Source organism: Barbus barbus, assembly GCF_936440315.1.
Source record: "Barbus barbus genome assembly, chromosome: 6".
NCBI lineage: Eukaryota > Metazoa > Chordata > Actinopteri > Cypriniformes > Cyprinidae > Barbus > Barbus barbus.
The window spans coordinates 38,526,694-38,552,155 of record NC_136734.1 but is presented as its reverse complement, the minus strand read 5'-3'; the positions used below and the strand labels follow the sequence as shown (position 1 = coordinate 38,552,155).

The following is a 25,462-nucleotide window of genomic DNA, read 5'->3' as shown; positions in this document are numbered from 1 at the left end:
CTTGAATGCGCGCACAGCAATGCTCAGCTCCCATTTCTGGTACTGATTTTTGTACCAGGTTGATTAGATCTTTCTCCTGGATTGCTTACTCAAGGCATTTCTGGCCTTTTAAGCTGAAATTGGTTCAATATTGCACAGCCCCCTGTGCAATTTATGCCCTACAGAATGTGACATATTCTTCAAACGCTCACTTTGTCTAATAGCAGCTGAGAGACTGAAAGGGCGAGCTGTAATTTCACCCAGGCTCAGATGTCTGACGATAGGGATTTGCTCAGCGCAGCACTTGCAAGGTTGTGAATTAGCCGCCCGGCCTGTATTCAAGAGCCAGAAACTATGACGGATAGAGTCTGAGAAAGGAGAAGTCTGCATATTTGAACTACTGTGCATTGCTCAGTCTGATGAGAGATGATTTCTCATAGTTATGCAACAGAACGAGCACTGAGAAATGCAGAAGACCGAAGTGTGAAAAGTGTCTTGTTTTGTCTGTAGCTGAACCGCTAAATAAAGAGGTTAGAGTTGGCATGCTGAGTGAACTTTCATCCTGTTTTAACGCCGACAGCTTTACACTTGGTTTCCTTTAGAGGTTTTAATGTATGTCTGTTACGCTGAGCTGAGACTTGGTGTTTCCATATGTGTATTATACTGTGAAAAAAAGTACTTTAACACTGTTCTAGATCTAGAAGCCTAGATTCTGGCGTAGTACAGGAGCTGGATCGGATTGAAAGCAGGAATGTAGAACCGTTGGTATTTAGCCAGAGGAAAGTTTCTTTGTGATAGTGTAGCTTCAGAGGTGATTTACACACTAGACAATAATATGAGGACGAGCCGAGGAGACGGACCACTTGTAAGAACTGAAATAGGAGAAACTGTAACGCTTAATATAGTGGTTGTAGAACATAATCAGGTTCTACATATTTAATTTTTGACAAGAATGTGTGAGGATGATGGATAGAAATACAAATATGTGATATAGGACCTCTATACAGTGCCTGATCTCTCACAGCCTTGTTTTCATTTGTGTTAAATTCAATGTCTTCTAACCTTGTTAAGGTGTATAGAAGTCCCACCTTTCAGCTTAAAGAGCCAATCACCTTCTTGATAGATGTTTCATCTGTTGGTTTATTCTCAAATTTGTGCGATTTACTGTACAGTCTGAAAAATACAATTTACCATTGTTGTCATCATTTAAAATTTATTTGAACTAATTTATTAAAATGTTTGGAGAAATGTTTGATCTTTTCCCGTTGTACTTGTATGCTAATTGCTTCTCATTATAACACCCCTGGCAGCTATTTTCTCAGATGCCCGCTGAGTAACTAGCTTAAAACTAAAGGTTTCTCTTTTGCGGAATAAAAGTATTAATTTCTTTTTAATTAATTTCCCAAATTTTTTAATGATAGTGTGCCACTGTTTGCTTTCTACACACATACTAAGCAACAGAACTGTTTTCAGCATTGATCAGAACTGTTTCTTCAGCATGTATATGCACATACATTTTGCTTTGTGCATTGCAAATAGTGTCTCTTATGATAAATGGTTTCCTCGTTCATGTATGTATGTAGGCTGCGTGTATATAAAATATACTCTCTCTCTCTCTCTTGTCATGGTTATGTTTGTTTTGACAGGCCCACTTAGGGGTAAGAAAACCGACAGTGTTGTGAGACCCGCTCTGAAAGTATGGGTTACCAGCCAGCTTGTGTGTGTGTGTTTCTCTTAAGGTTTTACATTCCCTCTGAGTTGTGTGCCTTTGACCTAGTAAAGCTGCTTTCAGATGCATTTAAGATGATTATCACTTTAAACCAATCAGATTAAACTCATTCCATGAAGCTTAACCTGCTCATAAGCACTGATCTGGGGTCAATTTCTTACAGCCCACACTTACATAAGACAAATGCTAAACTATCAGCACCTTCTGCCTGTTCTTTAATAGAGACTCCCATATTTTGCTTAGTGTGTGCTTTTGTGCATTGTACACCACTGCGCCCTGCTGGTGAGGACAGGAAATGCATGTGAAATGTGGGGGAAGGGAGTATTGCAGCTCTATAGCATATGAACATCTTGCAATCTTTTATGGGTCTGTTAGTGTTTTTAGGCCACTAGGGGGCACTGTGTCTTCACGTTAGGACTCAATGTACTGCAGAAGCTGGAAATGGTGGTGTCCCTTTGTGTTGCAGGCATAAAGCTCCTGCTAGATGTATATACGGTTGTGGTGCTTAATATAAGGAAACATAGTACTTTAACTAGTCAACATGCATCTGTTTTCCCCAGGAAAAAAATAAATAAATCAGAATGCAGTTTTAGATAAATGTTAAATTGCTGCTTTTTTAGTTAAATGTGCACAGAAATGCAGATTCAGTGAGGGAAATTGTGAAGGCCGATTCAAGCTTCTCCAAATCCCTTTTTGCTGATGTATAAAGGTTTTATAAACCTCACGCACATTTCTTTTAGCGGTTGGCGGGATGTTGCGATGACAATGCAGTGCTGTTGGGGTTCACATTACGCATTGCCGTTTGTCATCCGGACCTAAGTGTGATGTCACTTTTATGAGCTCGAGGGACAATAGATGGGCTGAAGGGGATTACGGCTGCTTTGAGAACTGGCGGCGGCATAAAGCGCCGTCCCCTGCCCTTTCCCTCTCTCCTCCCCTTCTCTTTTCTTCCCGTCCTCTATCTCCTCCCCTCTTGCCAGCCTCCTCTCCACCCTCATCCGAAGTGTGTCGTGTACATGTCAAACAGTGTGGCATCTGTCATTTGCTGAACAAAAGACTGATAGCCCACAAACAATAGCTCCAGAGCTCCCCAGAGGTTCACCGGGCAGAGGGGGCGTATCACTGCTTCTATCCCAGGGGAAAGAGCCCCCCAGATGGGACCGAGGCGGTCACAAAGGCCCCTTGGCATACTGTGAATGCTGGAAGGTTAGGCCCGGCTCTGGTGGGAGCTTCGCATTGTGGTTTTGTCCAACTAGCGATGGCGGCCAAGCGAGCAGGCTGCAGCTAAGCTGATTACCGAGAGAGCAAGAAGCGGCGTGTGTGGCGGCACGATTGCCAGACGGGAGGAGGAAGTGGGAGGAGGGATATAGATTTGGGTTAAAGTGTTAAATATGTGGTAAGACCTCATTTGAGGCAAAGGCGACATGTTGGATATGTGTGCGTGAGTGAGTGGATGGATGCATGGATGTGTGTTGAGCTGCATGTGTGTGTGTGTGTGTGTGTGTGTGTGTGTGTGAGCGGTCCATGCCAGGAGATTGAATGGATTTGTTGTCTTGTTTTGCGGCTCTCTTTGGCTCTGTCACTGTTAAGTTGAGTTGTCAGATGCTGGCGTGTTTAGAGGTGACCCTTTTCTGCTGTGTATGTGTGTGTAGCACATGTGTAGGAGTGTTTGTGTGATCAGTGCACATTCCAAAGCACAAGCTGCCTTCCAAACATGGCGTTTGTCTCTGGTAATGTTATAGGTTAGTACAAAAGTGTCTGAGTTTTGTTTTATAAATGCACAAGGGTTTCAAAACACACTTGGTATGCAGTTTGCATGAACAACTATATATGAAAGCTAAAGTGAGTTTTATACATGACAGATATTTAAAGGAGTAAATGTAAAAACGGTAATTGTATATATATACCTTATACCGTTTCATCAAACGGTAAACGGTGAAAAAAAAAATATGCAGTATGTAAATAGGACTAAATTAAACTCTTTACCATCAATGTGAGTTCTTTTAATTTAGCAATTTCAGGTTTTTAAAAAAGAAAACTGAAGACAAATAGTGGCTACATAGCTTTTAGCAGATTTATGAATAAGACCGGGAAGATACCACTCCACTTCACATTCTCCAATGAAATTTGAGCTTAAGACACACAATCTATAGCAATGCTTTATCAATGACATCTTATACTGACAGAAATAAGTAAAAAATAAACAGGTATTTTATGAGTTTTGAGTCATTTGTTACTGTTTTGTACATATTGTTACATATTATGTACAAAATGCATATTGTTTTATTGACCACAATATTATTGTTGATAATTGTTGAGAGAGGGACACTATTGGTTAATTTAAAAAAAATTTTTTTTTAAATTGCTCAAAAAATGTTACAAAAGATTTACATTTCAAATAAATGTTCTTTTGAAGTTTCTATTTATGAAAGAATCCTGTAGCAATGTATCATGGCTACATTATAGGTATATATCACATTAAAGTCAGGTCATTTAAACTGTAAAATGTTTTATAGTATAAGTGCTTTAACACCAAGCTCTCCGTCCTCCCAGCTCTGTCTTCAGCAGCCCACCTGCAACCTTAGAAATCATTAAAATCATTTTCTGTGATGACACGCAAGAATTTCCACCAAAATAGATAACGTCGTTCAACGTCTATCGATCTGCTGAGGCTGGTAAAGCAGCTTATAGAGTGAGAAACACTCCCTCCCTCCCTCCCTCCCTCTCTCTCTCTCGCCTGGCTTTGCTTAACGTCTGACAGGCTCATGTCATCGCTCCTCTGACACGTCTGGCCTTCGGAGGCCGAGGGCTCAGCGTACTTATTCCTCGCTCAACAAATGAGGGCGACCTGCCTGCTCCCCCGCCAGCACTCTGCAGCATTGATTAGGGATAATTGGAGGGAGTCAAAAGCCAAGAAGTGTCACTAAATAAATTTGGCTGTGTTAATTGCAGATTCCTCTGGATGTGGGAGAAACACTTAGCCGCAGGGCCTGACAATGCAGGATTAATTGGCCCCCTTCAATGAACATAATTAGAGCGATTGTTAAGAGATAAAGAAAAGGTTTAACGAGCACGGCTGCGCTGTCAGAGGGAACATCACACTCTTTATGCTTCACTTCTCTCTCTCTTATTCCTCTCACAGTATTTATTGCTCTCTCCCTGATAAGAAAAAAAAGTTGTATATTTTGATATAGACTAGCGTAGCTCTCTCTTAATTAAAAAGGGAAATGCATAATTATGTGTCAATTTGTAGCTCATTATGAGTTTATTAACGGCACTGAGTTAATGTATTATGCACACATCAATCTTGTAACTTTTCTTTTTTGTATTTTTGTTTGCAGCCTTTTTCTGTTTTTGCGCATAGGGAAATGTAGATGAATCCAAACCCATTGAGCACATCTAATTTTAAAGGTTAAGTTTTTTTTTTTTTTTTTTTCTCTCAACCAAACATAATGAGTATAGTGTATTCCAGTCTGAAAAATTACAGGGATAATATCCGCCATATTTGTCAACACATAAGTAAGCTACAAACCAGTGTGTTTATAATTTATAATAATGAATTAATTATATGATGGCAGATACCAGTTTACAACAGCAACCAGTATAGTGGACTGCTTTTTAAAGTGATGATAACTGGAAGAAGCGGACACCAGAAGCCTTGCACATATGAGCTGGGAATGGCTACAGCTGCTCGTATGTTAGAGTTTGCTTTAGGGTTTGTTGCTTGTAAGTATGCATAATTATATGTATTTTTTTAACCCCCATGTTGTGTTCTGGTTCTGACCCCGGTTCTTCTATTTATGGCATTGCACTGAAACGTACTAAATTTGCCTCCTTGCCAGACCTTAGTAATTTGGTCTGGCATGGAGGACACTTTAGGTCTTTGAGTAGCGTTGTTTAATAGACCAGCATATTGCTTGTTTACAATGTTTATCTATCAGTACATAACGTCAGTGCTGCACCTGAATGCTTCAGTGCTTGGGGTTAATTTACTCTAATTTAATTATCTGTGCGTACACTGGCCATCTGTTGACTAATCAAAGGCTTTGGTTTAGAATCAGCTACTTTTTTATTAGCACTTTACAGAGTTAAATATACCACATGAGACACGCACCTTTGCCTGAGCTCCTGTGATGCATTTCAAGAAACTGTGAAAAGAACTAGAAGCAGAAACCTAGCGGTGTTTCCATGGACACCGAGACCAAGACCTCTCCCCATTGGCCTGCCACTGAGCGCGAGCAGTTGGCCTCGGTGTCAGACTCCTCTTGACAGCCTGCCTCGAGGTGAAAAGCATTGTGGGGGATGAAGTCCTTGACCTCTGGCCTTGATGACTTGATAAAGAGTGCTGGCCTTCTGGTAGATATATGAGGGAGGATCGCCCGAGGAGCGCTTAGGCCTGCGGGAGACATTTTGATGTACGATTTTCCAAATGAAAGAGTGGGGAAGGATAGGTTATGGCTGGGAAATAGAACAGGTAGATGTGAGCCCTCTTGGCTGTCAGCAGCTATACAGCAGCCGCCTGTAGCTCATAAAACCCATTAGAGACACACAAAGAGGAGTTCCTCTATTTTATCTTAGCAGCACTACACAGGCAGGTCGTTGTTTCTCATATCAATGGCCCTCTATATATCTAGTGGATAAATGAAACTTGTGTACTTTTTGCTGAATGTACACTACTGTTCAAAAGTTTAGGGTTGGTAAAATGGGAATGAAATCTCTTATGCTTAGCAAGGCTGCAATGATTTGTTAAAAAAAGTAAAATTACTGAAATGTAGTGAATAATTACAAAATAATATTACAATTCAAAATAATTTTTTTTGTGTTTGAATGCATTTTAAAAACGTAATTTATTCCTGTAATGGCTCCAATTACTCCAGTCTTCAGTGTCCCATGATCCTTCAGAAATCATTCTAATATGCTGATTTAAGAAATCTTATCAATATTGAAAATAGCTGTGCTGCTTAATGTTTAAACATGCAGAGGTTAAAAGAACAGCATTTTATTTGAAATATTATGTCTTTACTGCTTTGCAATTGGTAGTTTTGAGATTATTTATGCTGGCATTTGCATTGAGCCCATATGTTATCAACCAGCAGATTTTATGAGCTGTATTATTCTGGATTGTACGCAAGATGTTAAAGATTCTTTCCCAAATTGTACCCCATTAATGGATTGCAGGCCTCTCAGAGTGGGATTTTCACTGCGTGTCATGTAGTAGTGTGATTCATGTATGTACAAATGTGTCCACGGTGACTCACCAGCTTCAGCGATGGTTTCACGTCTTTGCGGCCTTGTGCCCTCTCATATTACCTCCTCAGGCTGAGGTTGCGGCTTCCAGATTAACTGCAGTATTTATGAACCTGGCCTGTCTAATAGCAGACATGAAGGAGGGAAATATAGCTCACTTAGCAGGATTACTGGATGCAATTGGGCCCCAAAGGCCTTCTTTACTGCCTGCTGTAAATGTTCCCTCTGAGAGTGGGACATTCTTGGGATTGATCGCCGTTAAGGAGAAAGTCGATCTGTTTCCTGTGTTCCATCAAGAACCTCACTGACGGATGCTTCTCAGGAGAAGGGGACACTTTTCTCCTGAATGCCAATCCGAGACATCCACCCATCTTCTCTGGAGTGATGAAAAGCTGGTAAACAGTGTTTCCTCCTCTCGCTCTCTGTAAAATATGGCTGAAGTGACACAGAGGACAGAGATGAATAGAAAGAAACGACCTTGCCATGCATTTCCATTTAACGTAGTGCCCTCGGCACCGCTGATTCTCCCCAGACATCCATTTTCAGTAAGGAGCTCTGCTTCTGTCCTGGGAGAGATACAGTATCTCGGACGACTCCTGTTCCTCTGGGCCTGAGGGGAATATCTCAAGAGGGATCTCTGGCACAGCAGTGCCTCCTCCTGTGCCTCTGTCTGTGAGCACTATAAGTGTCTAGGTGTGAATTGTTTGAAATAGCCATTGTTCAACATTTAAAGAAGACTTGGCATAATCTACAAAACTACTTGGAAATTTTGACATTTTAAACATGGTTGCATGCGGTTTTCTTCCACTGAAGCTTGTGAGATACTTTATATAGGAATCACAAACAGCGTGTTCACACTGGTGGTGATTTTGCAGCGAGCAGATTGAGGCGACATAAGTGACTGCTGTAGGCAAGAAACCAACACTATGGCAATTTACGTGACCATATGTGACCCTGGACCGCAAAACCAGTCATAAATTGAGATTTATACATCTGAATGCTGAATATATAAACCTTCCATTGATGTATGGTTTATGATAGGACAATATTTGGCCGAGATACAGCTATTTGAAAATCTGGAATCTGAGGGTGCATATTACTATTCAAAAATTAAGTTTTGTTACATTTACGGTAGAAAAATTTACAAAAAATATCTTCATAGAACATGATCTTTGCTTAATATCCTAATGATTTTTGGCATAATATAAAAATAGATCATTTTGACCCATACAATGTATTTTTGGCTATTGCTACTAATGGTTTTGTGGTCCAGGGTCACATACTGTATAGCAAATCTCAATAGCCTGTTTTTCATCACAAAATATTACTATTTTCACCCAGCTCTTTATATAAAGTTGGATATATGAGTATGTCCACCTTTCAAAAGGTTTACTCAAATAGGACAGTATATACTACTACATCATATCTCAAATGCTTTAATTTGTTAAATACAACTATTAGGAATGAAGGTAATAAGATATTTTAAATATAAACATCATGATTTTCTGTAAAGCTGCTTTGAAACAGTGTATTTTGAAAAACGCTATACAAATTAATGTGACTTGACTGACCTCCAGTGATTAGATTGCTGTCTGTTTTTTTTAGTTATTATATTATATATATTTTTTAAAGATGTATTTTTGCCCTTTATTCTTGAGTTGAAGCCCTCAAAAGGCCTTGGCAAACCATCTTAGTGATTTTCATCAATTTACTCTTTTTTGTTAAGCTTTTTAACATCTCTGATTCATGTTCAGATCAAACAAAAGCAGTCCCACATATTTTCTTCAGTTTCTTCTGAATTCATGGTTTACACTACTCTGAGTTACATGAAGCACTCTGTTACAGCCTTTAAGTTATCCTTAAAGCTACAAATTAGAGACACTGTCAGAGAGCATGAGAGAAAGAGCGAGTAAGGCATGAACACGCTTGTCAGCACGGGTTTGCTTTGGCCGGCTGGCGTACATTCAGGATATTTATTCACAAGCATATCTTGAATTTCACCAAACAGCTCAAGCTGTTAAACACTATTCCAGAAAGCAGCTGCAGAAAGAGTGGCGGGCTTTCATTTTCTCACAGTGTGCCTCGACGCTATTGAGTTTCCTGTTTGAACGCTTGCACTGAAATTCAATGCTGCCATTGAAATGCTCCCCATATTTATGTGAAACCGTTTGAAGCCTGACTTTTTCAAAGCTTGAAATTAGAATATGATCTGGAGTGAAATCATGTAATGGTTAAAGTAATTTGTAATCTTTTTTTTCCGTTTTGGATATTTTTACCATAGTTACCATCATTTCTGCCAAAATTGCATAGTTAACTAAGAGGAAAGTACCACAACTAAAAAAAACACAGTACCATGGTAATACTAGCAAAGGTACTGTATTGGTACAGTGATCAGTATCGGTATAACTGTGGTATTTTTGTATTTACATGGTACTGGAATTTATTGCAGAGAATGAATGAATAAAATTATTATTATTAATGTACAATGCCATTTATGTAGTAGCAGTACTTCAAAAAATACCATGGTACAGTACACTAACAAAATACTACCATGGTATTTTAAACAGGTCTGAGAACTTGCTGTATTATTTCTCTGCCGAATTACCTTTTGCAAGATTAATTGTTTTAATTTTTTCAGATTTATTAGTGGCAAATACGAAGTTGTCACAGGTTTGTTGTACAATCAGTAACAAAATACTGCAACTACAGCAGAGGTGGGGTTTTTTGTTAGAAAAATCACTTGTTAGCATTAGCAGTTAGCTTAGAAAAGCACAGCTTTTCTTTGATCCCATTCAACGTCTACACAAGATAGCGTAGCTTATCAAAATGCTTTGCAAGACCTATCAGAGAAGCAGATATGATTAGTAGTTATGGAAATGAACCCGGGATCGGTTGAGGTAGCGTGCTTCTACAGCAGTAAACAAAGATTAGGAAGCAGGAAGGCCAGGGTTGTTTTAATAAATCATAGCAGGGCCGCTAGCACAGGTCGCTAAAAGAAGCCCGTGTCAAAGTAGGTTGTCCCCCATTGACTTGAGTTTACGCAAACCAGCAGATGTATGCACACACACACACTCCTCAGAAACAAACACACACGCAGAAAACTACTCTTTCCCATTTGTTTTGGCTCGTTGGCTCGTGTCTTCCAGGCCAGAGGGAGCACATCCAGAGCAGGCCACAATAGTCCCGATGACAGATCAAACTTCACAGAGCCAGAGAACAAGTGTGTGTGGTCTGGCCTCAGTAACAGGGTCACTTAACCTCTGCGAGTGTGTGTGCGTACGCATGAGTTTGTGTGTTTGTTTTACATCTGTTATTCCTTGAACTCATACTAATCAGAAGCCCCAAATGACCCTATTCCTATCCTAAGTCTTTATTATAAATGAGCCCAGGAAAAGGAAAACAGACCCCACTGCTGTCGTCTATTCCTCAGAGGCAATAAATGAGGTGTTGAGAATCTCCAGACACACTTTAGAGTTTTTTCCCCTTCTGTTTAGCTGACATCATTGCTTTGAGAGTGTGAGGAGACTGCACTTGAGCTGCTAAGAGAATATGGTGTGACCCAAGGTCAAGATCATGGCCCAGTTAGGCACGAACACACACACACACACACACACACACACACACTCTCACTGTGGGCCCCCCCCCCCCCATCCTCAAGCTTCTGTTGCCTATTAGTCCTCGTAATGCACTGCTGGCAAGTTAACTCCTCACAATGTCCTACAATAGTAGTATTAATGGAATAGTAGTATACTTTTTGCAAAGAGACATAAAATCATTACACAAATTTACCATGGTAACCATGATTTCCATCTGCAGTTTAAGCATAATCAAAATGTTCTTTACAATAGTTCTGTACACTGCGGTACAGTGATAGTGTGTGATGTTAATGCCATGGTATTTTAAAGATATATCTTACAAAAATGAAACTAAAGGGGTTATGCTTCTAGAAGGAGATCTGATTAGTTTATTATTGTATGCTAACAAGTACCATGGTAATACTATGTTTCCATTGGATATGTACCATGATATTACTGTTTTACTTTTATTTAATTTATTTATTGGCTGTACTTTTGTGGACTTTTAGCTTTTTTTGTTTTGCTATGTATGTATGTATGTATGTATGTATGTATGTATGTATGTATGTATGTATGTATGTATGTATGTATGTATGTATGTATGTATGTATGTATGTATGTATGTATGTATTTTTTGCTATATTTTGTTTTTCTTTGTTTTGGTTTTGTTTTGTCCTTTTAGAACATTTTTTTTTTTCTTTGTTTTCATTGTAGAAGTTTTTTTTGACAACCGTAATACCAAGTTGTTTTTTGTGTGTGAAAGTAAATGATAAATTGTATTGACTGATTGATTGAAACTATAGTAACTGTGGTAGTTTTGCAAGGGAGGCCTTGTTCTGTTTGTGTGGATTACAGCACATTCACAACAGAATGACAGAGAGAGTGTTTTATGTGTGCGTCCATGTGTAGAAATAGCACGCCATGTGTCAGTGTTTTGACAGATTATGCAGCTTCAAATCCGGGTCATGTTACCACATATGTAGTGTATCCCAGCATGCAACAGGGTGCTGTCATGCCTGCCATGTTTTTTCCTCTTCAGATTACATTCTTGTTTCGGGCATCATCACAGGGTAGTTCATTTGCTCTGTTGATGTCTGTCTGAGTTTGCTGATTCAGTCTTGGGTGAAAAGAACCAGACATTGGAAAGACAGCCAGGATTGGAATATTAGTGTAAACTCAAAAAATCCAAGGCTGAATATTTGTCTTTTGGACACACACATATGTCAAATCTGGGTGGTATTTTAAGACGACATTACACAGAATCAGGAAAAACAAGTATTTGTGTCTCACTAAACACAAACACATTTTCCCTCAGTCTGATGCAATCCCAGGTCCATACCTCCAGTGTTTCATGCCGTGCAATAGTACAATCTGTGCACGTGTTCTCATATTTGTATTGGTTTTGTGGTCAAACTATGGAAGCCTGGCAGTTGCGAGATCTGAAGTCTGCATAGTAAATGTGTTTAGTTCATGAACAAATCAATTGAGTCAACAATTCACTGACTCACTTGTTAAATTTTTGAAAGAATGGATATGTTTGAATGAATTGTTTGAGTACATGACTCAGTGATTAAACTGAAGACTTGGTCACTTGCTGCCACCTACTGGTGTGATGATGTAGCGTGCAGAAAGAATCACGGAGAAGAAAAACATGTGGTGGTTGCCTAAGCACAATAAAAATTATATTTTAAAACTTAGACCAGTTTATTATCTCAGCCAGTATGCTGCTCACTCTTATTATAAAAAAAAAAAAAAAAAAAAAAAAAAAAAAATGTGGTGGCAAATAAAATTGGACTTTGAATAGTTATTAAAAGTAATTAAAAAATGAGCTTATTGGTGACTAGCTTGGGTTTTTATTATTATTTGAAGAGCTGAATTCATTGTTGTTTTTGAATGGAAAATGTAAAATATGCAGGAGAACAGATCAGGATCAGAAAATTTTCATTTTTGTTTAACAGTGCAAGAATTAGCACCCCTAAAGCCACATTTTAGGTGATAACTGTGTCTGATTTAATTAAAGGGATATGTGGCATCTCGAGTGTCCTGTTTGAAACCGTACGTTTTAATCAGCTGTCATTGTGTAGTGTGAATGTCACACTCAGAAAATATCTTTGTGAGAGGTGATAACAGGTTGTAGAGTTCTAATAAAAATAGCAATTGAACTGTATGGTCTTTTATCTAGCAGGTTATGATCCATTCAACTGGATTGTCAGTATTAAAGTCCTGTTTATATTTAACAATTGAGAAAGCCACATATGTACCCAAAAGTACCATGGTATTGTCATGTTGATTAGAAATATAAGCGTAGTACTAGGACAAGTATTCTTGAAAATAGCTTAGATTGCCATTTAATATGAATTTCAGAATATATACACCTTTCTTTTATTTATTTATTTTTTTATTTTTTTATGTTTTTGAAAAAAGCCCACCGAGTCTACATTTATTTAATCAATAATACAGTAAAAACGGTATTGTGCAGTATTATTACAAAATATTTAAAATAAGTTTTATGTTTGAATATATTTTATAATATATATTTTTTTATTTCTCTTGTATTAATGCACCCCTGCTGAATAAACCTTTTACCCCCCCCCCCCCCCCCCCCAAAAAAAAAAACCTTACAGATCCCAAACTTTTAAGAAATAAATAAATCAGTCAGTCAACAGATATCACATTATATGAAATAAACTCTAAGGTACATGCAAGAATAACATGGTACTACCATGGTACATTCCCCAAAACCACAGTACTATAGTATTCTTGGTCATGTACCATAGTACATTAGTACCACTGTATTCTTGGAAGTACCGTGATAGATGTTAATAATGTGGTACTGAAATTCATCTGATGCATGTTAATGCAATACATTTTCAGTGTATTATGGTGCTGCCACCAAATGTTTTATTAATTTTCAAAGTATTTACAAGGTACCTCATATAAACACCTCTGCACTACTACTTTCTGAGTGTTAATAGAATAGTGTAATAGTGTCTCTGACAAAAGCAGCCTTTACCATTGGCTAGTCTGTGTACATTTTCAAAGTCCAGTGCATTTTGAATGGATTTTACCTGTCACAGTTGGATTAATGCTTCAGTCTCACTGCCTCTCTAACAGCCAGTGTTCTCAGCAGGTGTAGTATTATTGTCTTGATGGAGCCAATTTACACCGCAGCCATTTTAACAGCTCACTCTTGTAGCAAGCCGTGTACATTACAAATAAACGCTGAAACGTTTGTTTAGCACCAGATGTTTCTGCACTAGCCCGGGGGCCTTTTTGTCTTTGTAAAGAATTTAAAGCTGAGATTTTGCCTTGCAAATGAGCAAACCAAGTGGGCTGCATCACAAAGACGCCTTATTTGAATTTGCCCCATTAGTTTTCATAACATCTTGCAAAACAAGTTTCTTCAAGTTTCAAGTTGAAAATTGTTACGTGCGAAGGTGGAAAAACAGCGTCTGCTGCCACATTAGGAATGTTGACAAACAAACATTTCATTTTTTTGTGTTATTAACAAAAGTGTTTCTCTTTCGTTCTACTTTCGTAATTGTAGAGGGAGAGTTGCATCGTGGGAAGCAGCAGGGCGGCGGTGTATTTTAGGTAAACACTTGGGGCGACGTGGTCTAATTGCCCTCCAGGTGTCACATGTGTCTCTGTGTGCTGGTGTTATGTGTATGTATTTGGGTATATTGGTTAGGCCCGCAGTGCCCCCCCGAGACAGTTGGTGGCAGAGATGACGAGAGCTCATGTTTAAGCCCATGTGTCTTTGTGCCTCGGTCTCCAAGGCATATGGCTCGGGAGTGGAAAATAGGACTGGGGCGTACAGACAGACAGACAGACAGGCCCGTCGGGACCACTGATCTACCCCTTTCATTAACCCATGGGTCCTGAGGGACCTGGGGTCAGTGGGTAAAGACACCACTGAACATGATATAAGGCCATATGGGGCCCTGCCTTTCAAAAGCACTTAGTATGTGCAGATCTGTTTTGTCGAAGGAATAAGGGCAAATCTGATTGGTTGGAGGATGGTGTTAATCTCCAATCAGATCTTAATGCTGAAATGAGGTATGCATCAAACAATCATTGTTGTAATTCAAATATTTTTTTTTTATCCTGATTTCTCTGTAACAGAGTTAAACCATTTCCTTGTCTATTGACACTTGACAGTAAGGTTCTATATGCTAACTTTAGTTCATTTAATTGCCAACATGAAATAAAAATGAAAAATACTTGCATAATGTGTTGTTTACATTCATTTCTAAATGTATTAATACGTTTTTAGCATTCATTTAACTTCATTATGTATGTTAACTCTGTACTTTGATATTAGGTCTAAGCTGGCGTAATTTAGTCTAGCATTTTGAGCAGGCACAGCACAGCCCTAACTTGGCTATGTAAAGATTCTTCTAGTGCCAAATTTATACTGCAAAGATGACACAGAAGCGCTTCTGAAGTGGCATTTAGGTGACTCTACACAAACTGTTTAATGCTGCTCAGAGGTGGCATGAATATATTTACACAGCAGTTAAAACTGTATACTTTGATACTAAAGGCTTTACACTGAATTTTAAGCAGGCACAGAGCAGCTATTCACAGCCTTCAGGTTAAAAAATGCTGTGAAAAATCATGATACCTAATGCATGTGTTAACTAATCGAACTATATTGTAACGGGTTACCTTATTTTCATAGATCTTTCTCAGGTAAAACCAGAAAACTTTTTAGCTTCTCAAGTATCCACCTGTGGGACACTTACTTTTCACAGTGTAATCAACTTCTGATGGAGTCAAATCAAGCTGTACCCTTTTTTCCTGATTGAATATCTTCTTTTCACTCTGATATTTGTCACATTATGTTAATAAAATGAGTTGTGAATGCCATCGCTTGTTGGCAATCTGTTCTGAAATGTGAGACCACTGCTATTATTAGCTTTATCTTAGTGTCTGTCAACCAACGCAGGGCACTATTCGCACATACGGCACTTTTTTAACAGCCTGACTTTAATGAACTTCTGCTTTTGTTTGCTTTGATTCCATCTGTGTAAGTGATTTCCACTCACAGCATAATGCAAAGTTTTTTCTCTTGCCCTCTAGGGTGACCGAGTACGCAAATAGCTCACCGTAGAACCGCATTTGTGTAAATTTGCCTCTGTGCAACCCCCATCTTACTGGAAAGCACAGGATGCATGTTGGGGTTTTGAGCCTCGTGTAATACATTTGGCCACATAATGTGGAAATCAATCACACTGAGCTATGAACAATGCACAGTGATGATAGACGGCTAATGGATACTCTGGGACTCATTGTAATAAAAGCAGGAATCCATTTAGTGTATAAAGCGCTGTGTCCTTGGAAGACAGTGCAGCCCACAAGGGTTGTTTAGGTTAGTGTGACCGGGAAGGAGGAGGTCACATGGTGATGAGATTATAGGGAAGGCTGATGATGTCATCACAGAGATACTTGATACTTGAAAAATACTTGATGCTGGTCAATCGCAGCCGTTCTGTGATCAAATATTTGTGTGTAATATGCATTAAACTGTCACAGGCACAACTTCTTACCAGTGGAATTATTTATATAATATAATAGCATTGATAAATATCTTGAATTAGCTTTTCTCTTTAATTCAGTTTTAGGTTTTAGTAACTTTAATGTATTTTGCAGTCTTTTAATAAAATTAAAAAATATATTTTAACTAGTGCTGTCAAATGATTAATCGCATCCAAAATGTCGTTATATATACATAATAAATATACACAGTACACACGCACATTATGTAAACACAAACTTTTATTTTGGATGGGATTAATCGTTTAACAGCACTAATTTTAATGTATTTGAGCTTTATTTTTAAAAATAATTTTAGTATTTCAGAAATTGATGTTATTTTGTTTTATTAGCAATTTTTTTTTTTAAACAAGTTTTTCCATCTCGGATTATTTTATTTCAATTACTGTTTTGAAATAAACAGTAATTGTGGGGAAGTCGTGGCCTAATGGTTAGAGAGTCGGACTCGTAATCGAAAGGTTGCGAGTTCGAGCCCCCGGCCGGCAGGGATTGTAGGTGGGAGGAGGGAATGTCCAGCGCTCTCTCCACCCTCAATACCACGACTGAGGTGCCCTTGAGCAAGGCACCGAACCCCCAACTGCTCCCCGGGCGCTGCAGCATGGCTGCCCACTGCTCCGGGTGTGTGTTCACGGTGTGTGTGTGTGCGTGTGTGCATTTGTTCACTACTCACTGCTGTGTGTGTGCACTTGGATGGGTTAAATGCAGAGCACCAATTTCGAGTATGGGTCACCATACTTGACAATACGTCACGACTTTACTTTACTTTACTTTACTTTTTTTTTTTTTTTTTTTTTTTTTTTTTTTTTTTTTTTAGTTTTAGTTAACAAACAAGACTGCATCCCACATATTTTTGTTAGTTTTGTGCTTTTTGAATTTTGGCTATGCAAAATTCAGCCCCAAAATATACAAAAACTGAAAATGTGGATTGCCATTTGGCAGTGTTGTTGGAATTTGCAAACGTTTTAAATTGATCAAAAGATTACCATTTCAAATAAATGCTGTTCTTTATCAAAGAACCTTTTAATGAAGGAAAGCTTCACAGTTTCCAGCAAAAGATGTTTTTAAGATTAATAATAATGAGAAATGTTTCTTGAGCACCAATTCAACATATTTGAAAAGATCATGTGACACTGTTAAAAATTTCAACTTTGGAATAAACTATAATTTCTTGAAAGAAGAAATGAGTTGATTTAAATAGTCCATATTCCACAGTATTACTGTTTTTACTGTAATTTTGGTCAAATAAATGCAGCCCTGGTACACAGAGACTTATTTTAAAAGCATTTACTTTTGAACAGTAGTGTATGCAAGCACCAAAGTACCTGATATGTCACAGATCTGACTTATTTTAACTCTTAAAATGTTCTTCTGATCTGTGTCACTGTTGTATAGTTCAAGAGACAGGTGGCGCTATTCTGCGGCAGAATACAAAGCCTTGAATCTCCCACACTCCCGCCCTTTCCTCCCTCGCTCAATCCGCCTCTCTCCAAGCAGCTGCCTCTGCTGAGACAGGAGCAAATGAGAGCAGATGAATCCATTTGGCCCCTGGCCCTGTTGTGGCCCTGCCATGCTGCCATGCGCTCTGCTCTGCTCTGGGGCAGCTCGGGGATAATGAGCCTGGAGATTGAGCCACTGTAGAGGTGCCACTGTCGCCCGCCCTCTCTCTCTCTTTCTCTTTCTGTGTGCCTCTCGTCTCGTTCCCTCTTTGTCTCTCTTTCACTCTGGCTTTGGGTTAATAGAGGTGAGGCTCCTCTAGTGCGGGACACTTTTTCCAGCAAATTAGGGGAAGGATCTGAGTCCCCAGAGCCTGCCCTCGGTTACGCTCTCCCATCCTGGCATCGGAGAGCTTTCATCCGAATGGGGAGGGTGGTGCGTTCCAGACTTGGGCGGGGGGTAATGAGGACTGACAGGGCTTGATTCCCGAGCAGGGATTGAGAGAAAACAGCTGACAGGTGAAGACAAGAGTGAGAGAGAGAGAGCACGACCAGTGCGGAGGAGATAAAGTGCAAGAGAGAAGAGATGGAGTGGAAGGAGGGAAAGAACAAGGGCGAGGCGGAGGTGAAATTCTCGCACTAATGGAGGTGGGACTTGTGGCGGCTCAGGGGCTCTTGGCTGGAGACGGCAGGCCCTTTGAGGTTAGAAAGGATCAAAAGAGCAGAATAACAAAACCAAGAGACTTCACCCCAGCACGGCTCTCAGCACGCCTGCCCACCGCTCCTCTCTTCATCAGCGTGCAGGAGAGGGCTTTTACCTTCAGAGTAGGGATGCTCGTATTGACCGATAACCGACAGCAAGAATTTTCACCAATTAATACAATCAGTATTTTTCAAAAAAAACATTTCAAAATATTTTAAAACATTAAAATAGACTACGCTGCACATATATAAAATAAAATAGCATTTTTGAGAGAAAAATAAAACTAGTTACATGCAAGTCACATTTTATTATTACGTACAGAAATGTAAAATGTTTACAAGCATAAACACTATAAACATAGCTATGCTATAGGCTATTTTAGTTCCCCTCATGCCACAACAAATTCTTTCGATTTAACAGTATTCAGAACAAAACAAGAATTAAAAATATAAGAAGCTATATAAACAAGCCAAAACGAATTCATTATAAAGTGAAACTTACGTATGAAATGTTTCCATATTCGCAATGTATGTGGACGGTTTTGTACTTCTCTCACATTCAATGTACAACAAAGGCCTGGTTTCATAGACAGGGCTTATATTAAGCCAGGATTAAGCTATAGTTCAATTAGGACATTTAAGTATATTTTATAATTAATGGTGTGACAATCTTTTGACAAGTGATATGACACTTACATATTTTAAGATATGTCAGTGCAAGTTTCTTTTGGTTAAAACAGCCCAGTCGTGCATTTTAGACTAGGACTAGGCTTAAACCTTGCTTTGCATAACATTAACAATTTACTATGCTCCTTCATTTATAGTCCTACAGATAATCGAAAGTGTAAAAGGTTTACTTTTATTTGTTACACTCACAATAAAAACAAAACTTTTTTTACTTTCGTGCTTTTGGCATGTTTAGCTCCATTTGCAGTGCAAGGAAATCTACGGCTATTGAGTGTAGCTTTCGTTACAAAGAATGTATGTTAAGGTAGATTATGAAAGTATTTTGTGCTGTGATCCAGTAATCCCAGGGTTATTTAGTATGTGTGGTAATTTGACCTCATGTTGTTTTTGAATTCCCTGCATGTATTTGAGAGAAACCTGACAGGGAAATTGTGTCTTTTACAGATCCTTAAAGTCTACATGCTTGACCTTGCACCATTTCTTAACAAGACATGAATCTATAACTATGAAAAGCACAAACAGAGGAATACTAAAGTGCATTTCAAACATTTTGCATGATTAGTCTCTCTCAGGGGCAGACCTGTAAAACCTTCAGCTTGCTGCGTGCATGAAGCCTCAGTTGAATCCATTTTATTTGAAGTAAGGTCTTACAAAACAGAAAAGGTATATCCAAAAAACATCTGACAAAAGTCCAGATGCTGCAATGCTGCACTCTCAAAATCAGACTTCTGTTTCCACATCAGTGAAGATGGTGTTTTTGAAAACACAAATTTTCATTCTGTATTCTGTAAACAAATCAAAACCATGTTTTGGCACACCACACACAGAGACCCCCGCTCTTTTGCCTGCTTTTACAAGTATTCACACCAGCAATTCCGCGATTCTCTAAGCAGCCCTGCCGATTACGTGGAGATAGCGGGATTGATTAGCTTGTCAGCTTTTCTGACAGAATTGAGCCCGTGTCTTGACTACGGCAAATTACTCTGACTTGATTAGGCCCACCTGCAGCACTTTTTTTTGGAAATCTTCAATATAACGCCAGCGTCGTGCCTATGCCGCATCACTCCGCTGCTTTTTGTTTCTGACCTCAACTGAATGGTAATTCATTGCACCAATCATCCAGTGCTGGCGCAGTGTTGTTCCAGCGCTGGCTCAGTATTGGCTCTGGTAATTAAATGGGGCTTGCGTGCGTCCTCTGGGAAGAAGGGACTGGAAAACGATGACCAGGTGGTGGCAGAATGCAGGACCTGTCAGACTAGCTGATGACCGTTTTAATTCTGCTCTGCCTGGGGCTATAATTGATATTTAGCAGAAAGGTTAATTGTAGCAGTGATCTGTTTAAATTAGAGTAGAGATCTGGAGACCAGGGCCAAGACCTGTAAGCCACTGGGGACATGCAGGAGAGTTGCTCGAGTAATACCCACATACTCATAATCATACTTACCCACACACACTGGGACTAGATCATGAACACACACACTTGCATTTTTAAAACGGACTGTTCATATAGCCTAGTTCTGATTGACCAACACAGTGTTCCAGCTATGTTGCAAGAAAATCTTAATCTAAATACATACATTATACGTGTGTGTGCGTGTGTTTTTAGTGTGTATATATATATATGTATGTGTATATGTGTGTGTATGTATATGTATGTGTGTATATATATATGTACCAAAAGTCCAGAGTTTTGCGACCTTAGGGAGCGGGTTGGATTGTAGCCTGGTAGAAGACGAGTTAGGTATGCAGGAGCTAAACCATTTAGGGCCTTATAGGTAAGTAATAATATTTTGTAAATGATACGGAACTTAATAGGTAGCCAGTGCAGAGACTGTAAAATTGGGGTAATATGATCATATTTTCTTGACCTGGTAAGAACTCTAGCCGCTGCATTTTGGACTATCTGTAGCTTGTTTATTGAAGATGCAGGACAACCACCTAGCAGTGCATTACAATAGTCCAGTCTAGAGGTCATGAATGCATGAACTAGCTTTTCTGCATGAGAAACAGGTAGCAGGTTTCGAAGCTTGGCAATGTTTCTAAGATGGAAGAATGCTGTTTTTGTAACATGGGAAATATGATTTTCAAAGGACAAGTTGCTATCTAATATAATTTACTTTAGAGGACGTAACAGTACATCCGTCTAGTTGCAAATTGTAATCCAAGATATTCTGTGTACTGTTTTTTGGTCCAATAAGTACTATCTCTGTCTTATCTGAATTTAATAGGAGGAAATTATTGGTCATCCAATCTTTTACATTTTTTACACAATCTATTAGCTTAGATGGTTCAAGTTTCATCTGGTCTTGTTGAGATATATAGTTGAGTATCATCAGCATAACAATGAAAACGAATCCCGTATTTTCTAATAATATTACCAAGGGGCAACATGTCTATTGAAAATAGCAGAGGACCAAGGACAGATCCTTGTGGTACTCCATACTTTACTGGTGATAATTGAGATGACTCCCCATTTAAATGAACAAAGTGGTAGCGATCGGACAGGTAGGATCTGAACCATCTTAAAGCCTGCCCTTGAATACCAGTATAGTTTTGTAATCGATCTATGAGTATGTCATGGTCTATAGTGTCGAACACAGCACTAAGATCAAGTAATACTAGCAATGAGATGCAGCCTTGGTCTGAAGCAAGTCATTTGTAATTTTAACAAGTGCAGTTTCTGTACTATGGTGAGGCCTGAAACCTGACTGAAATTCTTCATAGAGATAATTTTTTTGCAAGAAGGAGCACAATTGAGCAGACACAACTTTTCAAAAATTTTAGACGTAAACGGAAGATTTGAAATGGGTCTATAATTATTTGTTAATCTAGCCACTGTTTTAAATAAGAACCTTGGATTGTTTTGGTTAATATCTATGAGTTTGCGGATATGCTCTGCCCTGGCAGCTTTTAGAGCCTGTCTATAGCTGGACAGACTGTTTTTCCATGCAATTCTAAAAGTTAGTTTTTCTCCATTTGCGCTGAAGATTACGAGTTTCTTTCTTGAGAGAATGGGTATAACTGTTGTACCGTGGCGCAGTACGTTTTTCTCTAACCTTTTTCAATTTGAGGGGGGCAACAGCTTCTAATGTATTAGAGAAGATAGTGCCCATGTTGCTCGTCATTTTGTCTAGTTCATGTGTATTTATGGGTACACAGAGCAGATGCGATAAATCAGACAGGTTATTTGTGAATCTGTCTTTGGTGGCTGGAACAATAGTTCTGCCCGAACGATAACGCGGAGCCATATAATTAATATCAGTAATACGCAGCATGCACGATACAAGGAAATGATCAGTAACATCACTTTGAGGTACGATATCTATATCGGTAAGATCAATTCCATGCGATATAATTAAATCTAGCGTATGATTAAAACGATGAGTGGGCCCGGTGACGTTTTGCGTGACTCCAAAAGAGTTTATTAGGTCAGTAAACGCAAGTCCTAGCGTATTATTTGTATTATCAAGGTGAATGTTAAATTCTCTGACAATTAGCAGTTTATCAACATTAACGAATAGATCTGAGAGGAAATCTGCAAATTCTTTTAGGAAATCTGTATATGGCCCTGGCGGTCTATACACAGTAGCCAGAGCAAGAGATAGGAGAGATTTCTTTTGCAAATCTAACAGTGTAACATTAAGCAGAAGTATTTTGAATGAGTTAAGCCTCCTGTATCCTGTTTTCTGAGTAACTTTGAGAATATCACTAGTAGGGCTGGGCGATATGGCTGAAAACTGTATCACGATATCAGTGTTTCATATCGGTCGATATCGATAATTATTGATATTTTTTTTAAGGTGGTACATCAAGTTCGTGGTATTACCAGTCTTGGCGGGGACGACGGTCTTGCATAATTTGCAGACGACATTTGGTCTGACTACGGTCAACTTATAATATCCAAAAACTGCCATACTGGGAGCTGACTTTCTCTTTTATTTACAATTTCCTCGCTCGCTGCGGCACTCATTTTCTGCTTATGAAGAGGAATCCAGCAGACCAGCCAATAGGGTCTGGATGCAGACGTGCACTCTCAGCCGCGCGTGCGCACTTTTTTTTTTTTGCGCGTGCGCACTTAGACACGAGACAACGATATGGCGCAACCAAACCTGATACTGTTACATGATTGGCTGTTAGCGTGTCACTCCCTACGTTGCTAGGTTACCAGAGAGCGAGTGCCTTTGTTATTGCAACCAAACTTGCTTCGCAGCCTTTGTTTTCTTCCGACTAAGAATACAAAATATCGAACGTTTTATCGAACACATTTTTTATTGTATCGCGATATTCACGTGTCTATCGCGATACATATCGTTATCGTTTTATCGCCCAGCCCTAATCACTAGATATTGTTGCAACGCCGCCGCCACGACCAGTCTGATGGGGCTCATGTTTATAACAGTAGCTTGGTGGCAGAGTACATCAAAATGATTATCTGTGATCATTTCATTTACAATAACTGCTTTGGGTGCGAGTGATCTAATGTTTAGGAGCCCAAGCTTTAAAAATTGTTTTTGTTAATTTATTTTGCGTTTTTCTGGTTTAATTACGATCAGATTTTTTCTAGATCCTGCATTAAATTTATATTTTGACCTCGCTATTCGGCGAACAGACACAGTCTGTATAGATTGGACAACGCAAGTACTTCTATCATTTAAGTGGGTAGAACAAAAGTCATCAGAGTAGTTATAGTCATAGAATTGGCTTACTAGTCAGATAGAGCGTAGCGTCCTGGAGATGTTGTCTGACCGGAGTTCCGCTCCAACTCTGCTGGGGTGCAGGCCATCAGCACGGAAAAGCCTAGGACGCTCCCAGAAAAGATTACAATTATTAACAAAGAGCCGTTTCTGTTCTTTACACCATGACAATAACCATTCGTTTAAAGCAAACAGTCTACTGAACCTTTCGTGTCCTCGTCGATACGTGGGAAGCGTTCCTGACACGATGATCGTCGTCGCGGGCGATGTGCTGCGTACCGTCTCGATCAGGCTCCTGAAGTCTTCAGTGTCTCCGTCTGCCGCAGCTTGGTGTCATTAACCCCCGCGTGCAGCACGACAGCACCGATGCTCTCGTCACCCTTCAGGATCGCGGGTATCTGCGCAGAGACATCGAGAACACGAGTACCGGGGAAACAGTGAGTGTGCACTTTACCTTCAGCTAACGTAGCATGGACGTGCCGGTCACAGCGTGGTTCGAGAGCCTAAGCTCATCCTCCAATCAGATCACAGGAACACATAAAGCTGCCTTCATCACCGCCTACATTTCACTGTTTCAGCAAAAACAGCACCTTCACCTGCACTCCACACACACTTTGGGTTTTCACTTGCTAATGCTCTGGGTGCACCAGATGAAAGTAGTGAAGACAACGATGCTCGATTTCCAGACACAACTAGGCACTTCTTGGGAAGTCGGGCCTAAAATTTCCAAAGCAAACAGATCACCTTTCAGATTTGCTTTGTTGTCCTTGGGTTAGAATATTGTCTCTTTAAAGTCTTTCTGTTATCTTTTAGTGTCCATCCCAACAAAGGCATTGTTTTGCTGAGATAATATGGCTCTGCTCGAGGACAAAAGAGTGCATGATTTCATAGTGGTGCTCCAAACATGAGTGAAGAGCCGGGTTTTCTAGATCATGTGTTATTGTAGGGTTACAACAGCCATATAAAGCTCTTGTCCTACTTCTAAAGTGGTATTTTTCTTTGCTCTGTCTAGTCCTTGAGTCTTCTGAGCCAGGCTGGGAAGAAAATGGAGGAGACAGAGGTGAACACAGCACCCAGGAGCAGCTCCAAAGATCGGCTCAGTGAGGTAAGCACAATGAAGCTTGTCACCATGACGCCAGTATTAATAAAAACCAATAGGAGAAGCCTTTAACAGCTTTTAATTTGTTAAAAGACAGGCAGACGTCTCGGTCAATTATAAATGCAATCAAGTGTGAAAATGTATTGATTGAATCATCATCTCTGTGTGAAAATGTTTGCAAACAGGTTTTATGGTCAAACATGCAAAGAATAATCTTGTTTATCTAAAACAGAGGTTATTAACCAGGGGACCAACAACCAATATCTCTGAATAACCAGGATTCCCACAGTCTTTAAAAGCTAATAAGGCAGCCTAATTTACAATAATATGAAATATAAATATTAAAAATATATAGTGTTTATAAAGATGTTTAAAAATATATGCAAAGTAGTTATAAATTCATAAAATATATATAATTCATAAATGTATTTTTTCCTTACTCCTTACCCAGACAACAACAGGAAAATTAATAGGGTGTTGAATAATGTTGTGGACAGTGGGGGTCATGCCATGGAGTCAGAAAGGTTAAGAACCACTGATCTAATATGTTTCATAAGCAGTTAGTTTGCGTTAACCCACGGTCAGCTCGGAGCTTTTTGTAGAAAAGATTGACTGCGTCTGGCTGGTGCAGTTTCTCAAATGCAGCCGAATATCTTAGAGAAAAAAGTAGTGGTAGGGTGTCGGTTAGGGCCTGAATGAAGAAATAATGTGATTGAGAGAGGGGTAATGAGAATTTGTGTCTAATTCTCCCGAGCCTA

The 25,462-nt window shown here is 39.3% G+C and overlaps 1 protein-coding gene across 12 annotated transcripts in view; it reads left to right on the top strand.

Annotated features, from left to right (window-relative positions):
- The window catches only part of LOC306871174 (fibrosin-1-like protein), a 285,982-nt gene that overhangs the window by 68,889 nt on the left and 191,631 nt on the right, over window positions 1-25,462 (top strand). For all 12 annotated transcript variants that reach the window (XM_079418936.1, XM_079418935.1, XM_079418940.1 and 9 more), the window contains exon 3: window positions 24,618-24,710. In XM_079418936.1, the coding sequence (XP_079275062.1) occupies window positions 24,618-24,710 (93 nt within the window). The remainder of the gene's footprint in view (window positions 1-24,617; window positions 24,711-25,462) is intronic.